Source organism: Esox lucius, chromosome 22, assembly GCF_011004845.1.
Source record: "Esox lucius isolate fEsoLuc1 chromosome 22, fEsoLuc1.pri, whole genome shotgun sequence".
Taxonomy (NCBI): Eukaryota; Metazoa; Chordata; class Actinopteri; order Esociformes; family Esocidae; genus Esox; species Esox lucius.
In genome coordinates, this window is record NC_047590.1 from 2,463,527 (window position 1) to 2,479,038 (window position 15,512).

Consider the following 15,512-nt stretch of genomic DNA (forward strand, 5'->3'; position numbering starts at 1 on the left):
AACAACACGTATTTTGCACAGACCAATGGCATGGCCACGCCCCATATTATGCCGACTACACTACTACTCAATCGGGCCGATCGCTGTCCCCCCATCGTACTACTTCCGGACAGTTTCCTCACTGTTCTGTAGACCAGGGATACGGCATCGCTCATCACCACTCAACACCTCTGACTGAGAGATGCAGCATCGTTTTAGCGTTCCATTGGCAAAACAAATATTGCCTTTCGTGGGTAACATTTAAATCATCATGATTCACGTTGACTTGAACTCGAGATAAACGGGTGTTATTTTCAATTTCACGCACGCACGCACACACACCCTCAGCCATCCAATATAGACAATATTCAATTACACCGAGTGTTGTGTAGCATTCCAACCATGTTACTTTGTAGGCTATTAGATAAATTAGTCATATCCACGCTGTGTTCAGGCAGTCATGCTAGCACTTAGAAACAGAAAATGTCATTTTTCAATCCCAGACATCACCCTTTCTCCAGAATCAGAGAGACGAGCGTCATGGAGAGGGAGGACAGAACATGCCATAAAACTTAAAGGCCCAGTGCAGTCAAAATGAAAACATTAAATGTTTTATGGTAGTTTCATGAAATTGAAATAACACTGACAATTCTGATAAGGATAGACCAATTACTGTTTAACTGGTTAAAGTGCTGGATTTTAGACCATCCAATGTCTTCAATTTTTTTTTTAAACCCGAGCCTGTGGTCTAGGCCTAAGGTTCCTGCAGAATGTCCACATGATCAACATTGTCAACAACTATCTGAATAATATACTCAATTGTAATAAAATGAAGTATTTAAACATTTCCTAGTCGACTGAGCATTTCAAAGGCTATATTAAAAATATAAACATGCACATACATGCATTAAACATACAGAGCTGATTTTAAAATAAATTCAGAAACACTGGAAATACAGACCCCGGGCCTAGACCAAGAGTGCTACCACAGAATGAGACTCTTTGCCATGCTGCGGTCGGCCCAGGGAATCAAGCTGACCGGGTGGTCGAACCTGATCTCCATTCAGTGAGCACTGTTGCAAAGGGCAGAGGTATGGGGGATAGTGACTTGTTTAGAGGGAATGTGCAGGTGTGTGTGTGTGTGTGGTGAGATGAAGAGGAGATTTCAGTTTAAATCTTCTGGGTGAAGTACACAGGTAAACACAACTGTCTGTTTTGAGGACATCTGGCCCCATAACATGTGTCATGTTACACATCTTTCAGGGAAGATTTACGGTCTCCGCTCATAGCCAGCTAACCCTTCCTCTGCGACCCAGAGAGAGAAAAAGAGATAGCAGCCAAATTGGATGGAAGCTGTCAGGCAGACTGCGCCGCCGAAGTGTCTCAGTGTGTGTGACCGATGAGGGCCTCTGACTTTCTGGATGAATAAATAACAGTCTGAGATGGAACTGAGGGGGCCTCTCCAGTGGAACCCTAAGTAGGGAACTAGTGCAGGAAGCCATTTGGAACGCACACTGACAATGAATCATCCGCTGAAGTGGAGTGAATCAAAGGGGACACACGACAACAACTCTTTATTGGATTCGACTTAAACACAAAACACGGCGGATTTGCCCTCTTTCCAGCCTTTTTAAAAGAAGACATTTTGATCTGGCGACTCCTGACGATGAGTCATGAAGACCAAAACAAGGGATGATATAATTTGCACACGGTGTCAATAGACCTTGGAGGACTTCCTCTTATATTTGTCTCTACAGACGGGAGACGGTGGCGTATTCTCCTGAGCCAACACGACCAGGCTCCAGTGTCTGAATCTGTCCTTTGAGGTGCGGAAAACAATCATTTCTCTCAGCTCACGCACGCACGCACGCACGCACATTTGAAAGCATATTTCAGCGCAACGACAAGGCACATCAGAAGAAAAAGCGCCCTGAACATCATTCAACCTTTACTGGATTTCTGACTGCAGTTATGACACCACATTGTCTTCCAGCCTCGCCTTAACCCATAGTCATCCAGGGCCTACTCATCCAGTCATACTCATCCAGGGCCTACTCATCCAGTCCTACTCATCCAGGGTCACAGCCAGTCAGCCATTGCTCCTCGAGTTACAGAATATATTTGTATGCAGAGAACATACAACAATGATGAGCACTGACAGGTTAAAAGGTAATAAGGCACACTTCAGAGTGGTACACCAATCTGATGTTATGAACTGGTTTATTTACGGACATTTGTAGACAGACATAAGTTGTAGTCAAACCCATGTGTCGAGTCAAAGACTAGTTTTGACAGACATGATTGAAAGCATGACAGTTTTTAATTAACAACAGAAGGTTTAGATGGAAATATAAATAATAGAGCAGACAAAATCTATTCTGCCTGAGCAGGAAATAATGCCTGTTCTACAAAAACATTGATTAATGTCACGAAAATGTTTATTATACAGGACATCTCCTAGCATGCTACTCTTCAACCAATGGCGGCGGAGAGAGTTTGAGCTGGAAGTTCTCACTGTGGAATATACTTCCTGTTCCTGGTTGGGCGGGGTTGAGGAGGCCTGACTTCTCATTGCCATGGCAGTGGGAGATTTCTGACAGGATGGCCAACTGGAGGACAAGACAAAACAAAGATGAGAGTCAGAGAAATGTGCGACTGTCACGGCATGACATCAGGGAGGGGGGGGGGGGAGAGGGAGAGGAGGGAAGGAGATGGGGGGAGAGAAAGGAAAAGAGAGGAGAGAAGATGGAGAGGACAAACTTTCTCAGATCTTAATCTCCTCTCAGCTTGTCTGCCATCATTTCCTCTTCCTCCCTTCAACTCACTCAATTCAGAGCCTAAAGGGAATTCATCAGCATCACAAACAGCTGTTTGCAAAGCAGGTGGAAGAGAGAAGAAAACAAAACGTGAAAATGAAAGTCTTGCCTAGATTTGTTTCTTTTTAACATGAAATGGCTCTCTACAGATGTTATAGCATCAGTGGGTGACTTGTATGTAGAGGTTCATTTGGACATGTTATGGTATAGACCGGGATAGAATACAGAGGTTCAAACGTTCTTGCTATAATAGCTGTGTTTAGAGACACTAGAGAACGTCAAGCAAAACCTTTTGCTTCCAGCCAAGCCGTTGTTGAAGAATAACTACTTTATTGACTCGTCTGGTACACTAAATGAAAAGAGAAAACTTGGAGATGTGCTCTGCCTAATCTGAAAGGTTTGGTTGGCTTCTCCCAGTTCTTCAGTTACGTCTGTTTCTGATCGAGCTTGAAGGGCATGTTCACATCCGCTTGAATGTCCTTATCTGACCAGTTTGCCTTGCTGCCGTGTCACCATGTGACATTTTATACACAATACAGAACAAGCCAACGTATGAATCAGACAAAATATAGAACAGTGTAAAGTTAAAGAATACAGGAACCATCAACTGCCCACTTGAGTTGAAGGACGTCAAATGACTATACCAAGGTTATGGAGCCTTTAGCAGCCCCCTTTTGATCTCTCTCTCTTTGATATGCTCTCCCTCTCTACACTGGCCTGCCAGAGACACCTGCAGCCCCCCAGGGGAAGCCCCCCCCCCCCCCATGAGACGTGCGTTACGTCAGCCCACGGGTCACCTGTCCCCTTCACGTGCATCAATCGACCCGACTGGCTCGTGGTGCCCGTCGCAACACCTGTCCGTCGTCTTTTGTTGCGGGGGTCCCCAAAACGGAGGTGTGCCAGCACCAATCTAGCCCTCCTCCCTTTCTCTATCCTTCTCTCCCTCTAACCCTCCCTCCATCCATCCCTCTCTGTCTATCCCTCCCTCCTCTTTCTCTCTCTCTCCCTCCCTCTCAATCTCTCCTATCTGTGTTAGTGGGAGTGTTGATGGTTTGTCTTGTGTATTGCTGTTCCAGTTTGACCTTGCCTCCACCACCCCCTGGGTGGTCACATGACGTGTGTCTGTGTAATTTCCTCCAATGATGCACTTGCTTAGATCATTGACAGATGTTAGTTGTTGTGTTTACAATACACTGCTGGTGTGTGTGTGTGTAACCATCACATCTGGCTGATGGTCTACACTAACTCCGAAAAGATTAGGGTCAAAGGAGAAATGTGTCACCATGGTAACACAGCATTTTGAGCGCGTCAGTGAAACCAATTGTTGCCATTGTCCCAAAATAATAATAATCTTGGATTGGATTTCCATGTATTTGCTGAACTGTATAAATGTCTGAAATGACCAGAAACCTGGTAAACATTAAGGGGTCTCGGGTGATACCTGTTCATTTATCAACTAATCAATCACACCTTTCAACTTCAAAGGTAAATGTTATTGTCATTCCAGCTCGTAATGTAGTCAAAGACAGTATGGTAATGAACACAGGCTGGGACACGAGAATGAATGCAGAGCGACTGTGTGTGTGTGTGTGTGTGTGTGTGTCTGCACCTCGGTAAACAGCCCTGAATTAATTAAGGAGCTGGATAGTGTCAGTCTGTCTGTGTCTCTGTCAGTCGTTCTCTCCGTCTCTCTGCCTGTCAGTGGGTCCATTATACCACAAAGGGAGAATAGCAGAGACATCGCTATTATGACCATGAAGTGAAGATAGAGGAAAAATTAGAAGAGTGGTAATTGTGGAGGAAGGAGAAATGAGGGAGAAAACAGGAGAAAAGAAAGGAAATTTTACCCTGAACAGAACAATGTCATGGTAGAGTACTAGAATGATGTCATGGTAGAGTAACAGAACAATGTCATGGTAGAGTACTAGAATGATGTCATGGTAGGGTAACAGAACATAATGTCATGGTAGAGTAACAGACCAGAACAACGTCATGGTAGAGTAACAGAACATAATGTCATGGTAGAGTAACAGAACAGAACAATGACATGGTAGAGTAACAGACCAGAACAACGTCATGGTAGAGTAACAGAACATAACGTCATGGTAGAGTATTAGAATGATGACATGGTAGAGTAACAGAACAGAACAATGTCATGGTAGAGTAACAGAACATAATGTCATGGTAGAGTAACAGAACATAATGTCATGGTAGAGTAACAGAACAGAACAATGTCATGGTAGAGTAACAGAACAGAACAATGTCATGGTAGAGTAACAGAACAGAACAATGACATGGTTTTTCCTCCATCAATGTTGTCCTCTGTGTAAGCGTGGATAGAAGTGATCATGTTTTAATTTTCCACCCATAGAAGAGGAACTCCAGGAGCCCTCTACCACCTACTGTGGCAGGCTGGACATCATAACTCTTACGCTCTACAGAAAAACTCCTTCCCTCTGTCTTTCTCTGTCTATAGATCCCTGACTATATCGATTTCTGAATCTATTGATATTCCTGTTGCTCTCAATCTTCCTCTCAGGTTTTTCTTCTTATCTTTCTCCCAGCGCATCTCTCACTTTCTCCTTCTCCCTATCGAGAATCCTCCATCCATCTCTACCTCCATCTCCATCCATCTCTACCTCCATCTCCATCCATCTCTACCTCCATCTCCATCCATCTCTACCTCCATCTCCATCCATCTCTACCTCCATCTCCATCCATCTCTACCTCCATCTCTCTCCCTCCATCATTATCCTAGTCAACCAAATAAAGCTTTGATTAGACTGTCCACTTACTGACAGTGATGTCATCCATGCTGAAACGAACAGAGGAAGCAGAGAATAGAGGGGAGTGTTCCTACCCTGGATGGGCCTCTATACAGACTCCGTAGCTGGTCCCAGGACTGGCTCTGCTGGGGATCCAGTGTCGTCTCAACAAACACCTAGAACACAACACCACCATGGATCAGAGAACCTGGCATTTACCTGAAGTACGCCAGAATAACAGAACAATTATTCACCCAGACCTCCGATATTTTGTCTTGGTTAATAATTATAACTGTTAAATGTCAAAAGCCTGAGGAAAAGCCATCAGACGTCATTTTTCGGAGGATAGGCTGAATGGCAACCAGAAACAGGATGCCAAAAGATCATCTATTTTTAAAAGTCAGTTGTATTCAAGATAATTGCTGAGTTGAAGTGACATTTTCAACATTGATCGGAAGCGTAGGGAAGTCTGAGTGAGCCTGTTTGTGATGTAATTGCAGTGTTATCTTACTGGTGAGAAGACATTTGGAGAGACGGAGGAGAGAGGATTCTGGGACTGTTAATGTACTGACAGTTGTTAGATGGATCAAACTGGGCAAAGTCGTCACGTTAATCTGTAGTTGCATATCAATATTTTGTTTTCTGTCAGTAATTGTGACAGTTTTACGCCTTCTTGTGCGCATGTGTGTGTTTGTCAGTGTGTGTGTGCGGCACACGTGGGTGTACAAAGGATTTGCATCCCAAAACTCACCCTGTAAGAAAGAGTGAGTGATAGAACGGGAGGAGGAGAGACTACAGAGAAACAGCCGGAGAGAGCCGCAGAGACACAGAGATATTCCAAAACCATTCATTAATCCCCGCTGCTCGGTTTGTTTATTTATTTACTAGACAGCAAATTTGAATAAACCAATTACATGGCGCACAGACAGCACAATGGCTTTCTACTCCAAGCCAGCCAGCGAGCTAGACGAATACACCACCAAAAGACAGAAATAACTTTTGTCTTTTATTTTTCTCCTGACGGGAGAGAGGGTTGTTTATGTAGTAAAGGGGGGAGGGGGGTTGTGAGAGCAAAGAGACTTTAGTCAGAGAGCTGGATGTTAACTGTGAGAAGCTGAAAGGAGATGAGACCCCTCACAGATTCCTCAGGCTTCCCTTCCCCTCCTCCCTGCTGGAGTTTAAAGACACCAGTCAGATGTGACAAAATACCGAAGGCGTGCCTTACCTTTTTAACATCCCCCACTGCTGTTCGGGACGTCTGAAACATGAAGACAGACAACAGGTCAGTCTCCACACATAGGGGATGACGACAGGCAGATGGAGAGAGGAACAGCAACCAGAGAAGTGGATAAAAGAGTGTGTATGTAGCGTAGCGCGAACCCAAGAGAGGCACAGCTCAGCTTGATTTTTTATTTTTTATCAGCCCACTAATGAACGACAATTATTAATTCATCAGGCAGGCCAACGGTTCTGCCAATTTACTGTCTCTGTGTCTCTCGATCGCTCCCTTGTCCGTTTCCCCATTCCAGTCTCAAAGTATAGAACCAAAAAAAAAACACAGTAGACACCAACCTACAGACCCCCCCCCCCCCCCGAGAGGTCAAGGGACCTACTGTACATGATGTGTTACTGACTGACCTGTGCTAGGGAGGTGTTCCGCCCCCTTCCAGTCTCCAATGCACCCCTGTCCCCGCCCCTTCCTCCCTGGGAGGAAGTACACTTGTAGCAGCTCCAAGCCTGAAAGAGCCTGGGGTCCATCTGGCTCCTCCCCTTCCTCTGAAGACAATGACAGTGGTACAGATGGCCACAGCTACACACACACACACAGACACACAGAGACAGAGACACACACACACAGAGACACACACACACACACACACACACAGAGACACACACACACACACACAGAGACACACACACAGAGACACACACACACACACACACACACACACACACACACAAAAACAGAGACACACACACAAACAGAGACACACACACAAACACACACACAAACACACACACACACACACACAGAGACACACACACACACACACACACACACACAGACACACACACACACACAGAGACACACACACACACACACACACACACACACACAAAAACAGAGACACACACACACACAAACAGAGACACACACACACACAAACAGAGACACACACACACACACACACACACACACACACACAAAAACAGAGACACACACACACACAAAAACAGAGACACACACACACAAAAACAGAGACACACACAGACAGACACAAACACACACAGTCACTATGTTACTGAGGAATAATCACTGATAACTGACCAGCAAACCAGAATATTCAATGACTGAAATTACGGATCAGAACTCAGTGAAACAAACATGAAACAGCTCCTCCTACAAACCCGTGTCCAGACCGCCAATGAGTCAGTCCTCTAAAACAGGCTGAGAGGACTTCACACACGGGCAATTCAAAGGCAGAGGCCCGTGACCTCGTTAACCCCAGTTGAACCGTCTCACCCGAGCCGATCGTTTTATCTTTGCTTTCCACGACCCACCTGAATACGATGATCTGCTCAGGGCTGTCGTGTCGTCTCTTGTACTGCTGGAGACAGATGTTGCACTGGTCCTGACGGGGGTGCAGCCCCTTGCTAACCACAGCCCGCAGGTGGGACAACGACCAATGGAGGTCATGGTTCAGCAGGCTGGTGGTGGTCTCCAGTAATGTCTGGGAGAGAAGGACGTCTGCATTTCACTTTCAGATTTGAACAAAAAAAATTGCGTTTAAGAACACGTTCCCCCGAGCTGTCGCACTCACACTGAGGGACAACGACAGGCGGCCTGGTTTCTCTTAGTTGCTCATTCTGTGTGCGGAGAGAAAACATTCACCTGAAGTGTTTTACCTTATTTAAATTGCGCCTCGGAGGAAATGGTGGTTTGTTGTTCTCAATACTTTTTAAGGGCGGGGCGGCAATGATTTGGCAGGGGCACCGGGCCATGGCCAAATGAATGCCGCAGACTCTGTGACACGCACAACGCTCTATTTCACAGGCATTTGGAGAAGGCTAATCTGAGAGCTCCTACTGTCAGTCCTGTCATTTCCCAAGGTCAAACTACCCTGAAATGGAGAGAGAGAGAGAGAAGGAATGGAAAGATGGGGAGAGATAAAGAGGGGGGAGGGGAGGGGAGGAGGAGGGACAGAGATAGGGAAGGAGGAGAGGATGAAGGGGGGGAGATAGAAAGAGGGAAGGAAGGATGAGAGAGGTTACAGGAGAAGAGAGAAATAGGATAAGAGCAGGGCAAGGGAGGGGAAGAGGGACAGACACAGAGCAAGAAATAGGGGGGAGCAGAGAGAGAGGGAGGAGAGAGGGGGAGCAGAGGGAGGGAGGCGAGAAAGGGAGGAGGGATGTGTACAGTACTGTAGTCCATATCTACACATGTCTGTAAAGGAAATGGGGGGCCATTAAGAGATGGGGATGGTGACAATAGCTTTAGCTTATCAGGGAAGGCTCTTCTGCCTCAGAGTCTAACATCCCTCAATGAATTACCACAGTCCTGCATGTGTACACTAGTAATTTCACACTGTTTCATCACCTCTCAGAAAGAGAGTGTGTGCTCGGAGTGGGTATGGGTCTGATGTTTAGGTCTTAGCAATGGAGAGTGTTGTGAATGTGTTTGCCGTCTGGCTGTTCTGCTGATGACCTGCTCAAGTGTCGGTCTGACACCATTCTGGACACGAAACACGAGGAAAGCGGTCGAGACCGGAGTCAGAGAGACCAGAACCTCAGGAGGACTGACTGTTGACGGAAGGTACTTCCTGTTTTGTTGAGAGGTTTTCATGTTTGCATCCGGCGTTTCTTTCGTTACTAATGACCCAAATCACATTGTAAGAGTGAAAAGGTTTTGGCCCCCAGTCAGTGAAAATGTATATATTAAAGAATGTTACGTGACACCAAATATAAGCAATTGCCCACGCATATATATTTACTGGTTAAAATCACTTGTAGCAACGATAACAGCAAACACACACTTCCTGTTGTCATTGATAAGTCTCCCATAGGAGGTAGTTGAGCTCACCCACACAGAACTGCTTTAACTAGCTGACCTTTGTGGGATTTCAAGCATGAGCTTCTCGTTTGAGGCTTTGTTGAAACATCTCAACGGGTTGGGATTTTAACTAGGCCATTCCAAAACGTTCTTGTTTTTCAGCCATTCTGAAGTAGACTTGTTGTTTGTGTTTCAGATCACGGTCTTGCTGCATGACCCAGAAACACCTCAGCTTCAGCTCACGGACCAATGAACTGACACGCTCTTTTAGAACTCTCTGATGTAAAGACGAATTCATGGTCTCTTCAATGATGCGAAGTGGCCCAGGTTCTGACGCAGAAAAATATCTACTAAACTTCACACTGGCACACCACTAACCTGTACCTATGGAATGTTTTGGTTTTGAAACAGAGTTTCAAACCCAAGCCTCGTTTTCAATTCAGACTGTTGGACGGTATACGTCTGAAAAAACGTGAAGACACTCGAGAACAGCGCGTCTTTGGATGACCTTGGCTGTTTGAACGGTGAAACGGTGAGCGTGCGCATGTTTGTCAATTTGAAACATTTACCGGCAATTTGATCACTACGATCGCAAACAAGTTGTTGCAGATTCGCGGAGAAAGACCGTGGAACATTCACTCAACAAGTGTTAATTAACGAAGCTCTCTCGGGGCTTTACAGGCTAATTAATAACTGGGAGAGCGTGGAGTGGAGGCTGAAAACTAACTGGGCTGCAGGTCTTCTACTCTATGATTCATCCTCTTCCACATGAAGCCACCGCATCAGTCAATGGAAACGCTCCTTCACGTACCTGCTCATAGTTGAAGGTCTCTAGCATCCCCAAGATCAGACCCTGTATCTCTGCCAGCTTCCCTTTCCCATACACAGGGTCCTGGCACAGAGGGGGGGGGGGGGGGGGTGAGGGCATGAGAGAGAATCTTCAATTAAGTGTTTGGTATCCAACGGGAGATTCATTTTCACGCATCTTCACACACATTTCACCATTAGTGAATTACTGCTCCAGAAATATTTCTAACGATAGTATTCATGACTCTAAACGTAAAATTCGATTAAATGTACTTCTTGATTCGTCATCGTTCGTGTCACTGGCTATGTTGTCATTACGGACCCTGAAGGGGGACAAACAACTGATATTCACGCTCCCCCCCCCCCCTCACTTTCCAAGCAAAGGCTATTAAACAAAGCATTCCAGGCAAAGACAATCACTTAGCGTAGCGTAGCAGAATCAGGAGTGAGCAGAACCTGACTGGTGGAGGCCTTTTCGATGTGTGAACATTGAGGAACAACACTGGAGCTTGTGTGCTGATGGTTAGTCACTACTGGGGGATTGTGTTGCTTTGTTGCAGGCAGGAGCAGTGGGATACCAGCACGCACCAAAAGACAACATTAACTCATACCAGCAACAAACAGCGATATATTCTCTCTGTCAAAAAACATTTTCTCCACGGTTTTCACACACAGAACAAAGCCTGTAGGGGGGTCCGGGGGGCATTCTCCCCAAGAGGAAAAAAATCTGCAGCTAAATGCATGCATGCTGAGCCCTGCATGATCAACACAGATATATAATTGATTTTCATGAAATTAAAAAATGCACCTGTTATTCAAACCTTTATTTTCTTTGACAGAACCCACGGAACAGCATGATTTTTTTTCCTTTCCAAAATAAAGACAACAATACTGATCTACTGCCTCCCGTTAAACTCCCACCCATAATTGATTTTACAGGTATCTGAACCCACACCAACCCAGTGACTCAGAATCATGCTGCCCACTCCACTGACACTCCCACACACCCATTCTCTGACAGGCCAATCTGTTAAGAGCAGTGCTTGACTTGGCTGAAAAAATTCAATTATAAATGTGGGAGCAAGAATGGTTTCTATTTAGGTTTTAGAACTCAGTAACACTTTTAAGATTTTACAGTGTCAGATAAAGACAGCGTCTGCCCAAATGAAGCACGGTTTAAGAGTGAAAACTCAATACATGAAGAGATTTTGTGATGTAGGATGCATTCAGTAAAGAACCACACCAAACCAAATGGGGAGTGGCACGATTCCTACATTTTACATTCCAAAACGTTCCGCAAGAAAACTAAATCAAAGAAAATGGAGGATTCTGTGAAAAAAACTGACTCTCAACTTGCACTATATGGTTACATTAAAGTTAGGTTTTTTTTCCATTACATGGAATGAGCCACGCACGCACGTACGCACACACGTGTTACCTGTAGAATGCGCTGGATGATAGCGGGGAGGGGGATGAAACTACTCATCCGGTTCAGGACGTTCATGGTCAGCTCCTTCAGCGCTGGTCGTGACAAACAGACAGGTTAGTACAGGTGTACGTGTGGGCGTGTAATTCACGGTCCATTTGCATGCCATCTCACCCTCTGATGTGGGGCGGGCGTCCGGTCCTTTCAACAGCTTCTGCGGTGACATCATTGCTTCAAGCAGAGGGAACCAGAGCACCTAACAGAGAGGAGACACACACACACAGACACACACACATACACACACACATACACACAATACTTCTTTACATCTACAAATCACATTAAATGATTTTAGGTTTGCTGACACAAAAAGCAATGTCTGCTCCGCACGCACAAACCCACACACCCACCCACCCACACGCCCAAACACGCCCAAAACACACGCCCACCCGCCGGCCCACCCACACGCCCACCCGCCCAAACACGCCCACCCGCCGGCCCACCCACACGCCCACCCGCCCAAACACGCCCACCCGCCCAAACACGCCCACCCGCCCACAAGCGCACCTCTCTCTGCTGTGGGTTGAGACTTTGGGAGCTCCTGTGACACAGAGCAATGATGTCTCTCAAACCCTCCTCCACTCTCCGCAGCACCGCCCCTCCCTCGCACTCCTCTCCGCTCCTCTGCTGCGCCCCCCCCCCCTCGGTGAGAGCGCAGAGTTTGACCTTCAGCGTCTGAAAGAGAGGAGATGCACATGAGCAGGTTTCAGTCCGGTTTCAAATGTTGCCGACTTGCATATTTTTATCACGACATGAGTGAAAGCTTTCAGTGGCGCCAAGGTTTCTGTTTCGGCAGTTTGGTGAGATTATTGGTTTTATTGGTTTTGCAACCTAATATAACCATTTCACATCTGACGTTGAGTCGTTGCAACCGGCAAGGCCATAATCATACAATTAGACGTCAAGAACAAAATGTTCCCAAAAAAAAAGCTTTTTATCAAATTTGAATTATTTTTTTTATTTCACAACTGCATCATGTTTCAAAACACTTCTCTACTTTACATTCTTAAGAAAATCTAACTAATCATGTAGTTGGAAATGTGACAGAAAAAAGCGACTCAAATCATATTTAGAACAATGTTTTGTACCTTCAGCAAAACCTGAAATGCTCCGTGGGCATCACCCTTCTTCTCTAACAGGTAGGCTGTGGCTTCATGCAGCTGGTTCTGCTTGGTAATCTGAAGAGACAAAGAGGGAAGGAGATGGAGGGAGGAAAGGAGTCTCACCTTAGTTTACTGTATGTGTGTGTCTGTGTTATTAAAGATTAGAAAACGTACACAACACAGACATGGTATTGATGTTACTACCCTGTGGAGTAAACTGCAGTAACCCGGTAGATGAAACACACACACACACACACACACACACACAGCAGGGTTGTTACCTGTATAGCTTCCTCCAGTCTGTACTCCTGGGAGGACTTGAGAAAGTCAGTGAGCTGGCGGGGGGCAAAGCGGCACATCAAGCTGATATGAAGCTCATTCAGGTCAGGGCTCAATTTCAGGAGAGCCTGGGGATGAGGGCCTTCCCTGGACAAAGAACAGGAGAAAGTGATGGGGGGGGGGGGGGGTGCAGGGATTGAGAGTCATTAGTTTGCACAGTCCTTCAGTCTTTGAAAAGACACAACAAGTGCATGATTTATTCCAGGTCTGTACACACACACACACACACACACACACCTGCTTTGAAGAATCTTTATGAGTTGCACTACAGCGCGGCCATGGCAACCCGCACACAAAACCCACACACCGCTTCAACCAAACCCTTGTTCAACAAGAGTCTACTGGAACTGCATTCTATTGACTGTTAGAAGAACCTGGCTGACTGCTCTTCAATAAGAACCTGAAACGCCTCAGAGTACCATCTGGGTTGGACACACAGACCTCTGACAAGGCGCCAGTGGCCAGGGTCCGAAAGGGGCAAGGTCAAGAGGGCGTCTGTGACACACTAAAAACGTGCCGTCCACTAAATAGGTTACACAAGCCACAATGACCAGGGGAAAGGGGGGGGGCATCGTACACACTCGTGCTGAGCAGGTCCACACACACACACACACACACACTTCTGTCAGCCCCATATCGATTTTCTCTCTTTAATCTTTAAGTTGAAAAAGGCAAATATTGAAAAAGTGTCAAGGTTAATAAATCCCTCTAACTCATTGTTGGACTGTCTGTCAAAGTGTGCAACTCTCTCGCACAGGGGAAGGGAGTCGCAGCATCTTCCAGGTTCACGTCCCAAGGCCTTAGACAAACTTTCTGGAGTGAAATGGAAAATCTCAGCCGAGGAAACGTCCCAGTGGTTAAATACATCATCACCTTTAGTATGGGTAACAGTAGCCGTAGAAAAACACCAGTCTCAATGTCAACGGTGAAGCGGCGACTCCGGGATGCTGCCCTTCTAGGCAGAGTTGCAAAGAAAAAGCCATATCTCAGACTGGCCAATAAAAAGAAAAAAGTTTAAGAACACACATTGGTCAGAGGAAGATTGGGAAAAAAAGGGCCAGTCTCTCAGAGATGCCTCTTAACTACTGACATTGAGACTGGTGTTTGGTGGGTACTAATTCATGAAGCTGCCAGGTGAGGACCTGTGAGGCGTCTGTTTCTCAAACTAGACACTCTAATGTATTTGTCCTCTTGCTCAGCTGTGCACCGGGGCCTCCCACTCCTCTGTCTGTTCTGGTAAAAGAAGGTTTGCCCTGTTCTGTGAAGAGAGTAGTACACAACGTTGTACGAAATCTTCCGTTTCTTGGCAATTCCTTGCATGGAATAGCTTTCATTTCCCAGAACAAGAATAGACGAGTCTCAGAAGAAAGTTATTTGCTTTGATGTTATTTTCATGGACTAAATATTTACTGAAATAGAAAAAAAGGAAATAAGTGACCACAAACTTTCAAATTCTGGTGTATATCTTACACACACAAACATATATACATGTATAGAAATGTTAATTAATTTTATGCTTTACTTTAGAGAGAAAAGTGGTGAGAGACAGAGGAGTTATCTGAAAGAGCAGCACGTCCCTCCATCGCTGCTGTAACTCTGGCACACTGGACGCTTTCATATTTTTCTTGTTTTGGCTGTTTATGACTCTCACAATCTGGGTGTCATGTGGAGGTGTGGCCTTCTGACCCTCACAATCTGGGGGTCATGTGGAGGTGTGGCCTTCTGACCCTCACAATTTGGGGGTCATGTGGAGGTGTGGCCTTCTGACCCTCAAGGCATGGGGGTCATGTGGATGTTTGGCCTTCTGACCCTCACAGCCCGGATTTACAAACGTTGCGTGTCGTAACAAAAAGTGCAATAATGACATAAACGCTTCCTCTCCTTTTCATTGCAGATAACGCCTTCAATGCATTTTGAGTAGACGTGTCCTTCCTTCTGAGAATCTAGGCCTGAAATAGGCTAAGTTACTTGTTTTATAGAAAAGCAGACATTTCCTCAAAAACAGTGGCCGTAGAGTGCTGAAGATCAACAGCCTTGGCACAGGTCAATCACTGCTATCAAGAGACCCTACCACTATCAGAAAAACACCACACCACTAAGGAAAAAACACTATTGCTCCATCTAGAGTGCCCTGACTGATGCACGCACACACGCACGTGAGGAGTT

At 45.8% G+C, this 15,512-nt stretch overlaps 1 protein-coding gene across 7 annotated transcripts in view; it reads right to left on the reverse strand.

The window, feature by feature from the left end:
• Positions 1-2,182: 2,182 nt before the first annotated feature.
• vps8 (VPS8 subunit of CORVET complex) overlaps positions 2,183-15,512 on the reverse strand; it is a 43,201-nt gene continuing 29,871 nt past the window's right edge. For 6 of the 7 annotated variants that reach the window (XM_034289670.1, XM_034289665.1, XM_034289666.1 and 3 more), the window contains 11 exons: positions 13,289-13,433; positions 12,993-13,082; positions 12,412-12,579; positions 12,019-12,100; positions 11,857-11,939; positions 10,423-10,503; positions 8,123-8,292; positions 7,199-7,370; positions 6,786-6,818; positions 5,656-5,736; positions 2,183-2,588 (listed from right to left, as the gene is read on the reverse strand). In XM_034289670.1, the coding sequence (XP_034145561.1) occupies positions 2,445-2,588; positions 5,656-5,736; positions 6,786-6,818; positions 7,199-7,370; positions 8,123-8,292; positions 10,423-10,503; positions 11,857-11,939; positions 12,019-12,100; positions 12,412-12,579; positions 12,993-13,082; positions 13,289-13,433 (1,249 nt within the window). In that variant the 3' untranslated portion in view covers positions 2,183-2,444. Of the gene's footprint in view, positions 2,589-5,590; positions 5,737-6,785; positions 6,819-7,198; positions 7,371-8,122; positions 8,293-10,422; positions 10,504-11,856; positions 11,940-12,018; positions 12,101-12,411; positions 12,580-12,992; positions 13,083-13,288; positions 13,434-15,512 lie in introns of all 7 variants that reach the window. The other variant, XM_034289668.1, reaches the window with a different exon arrangement.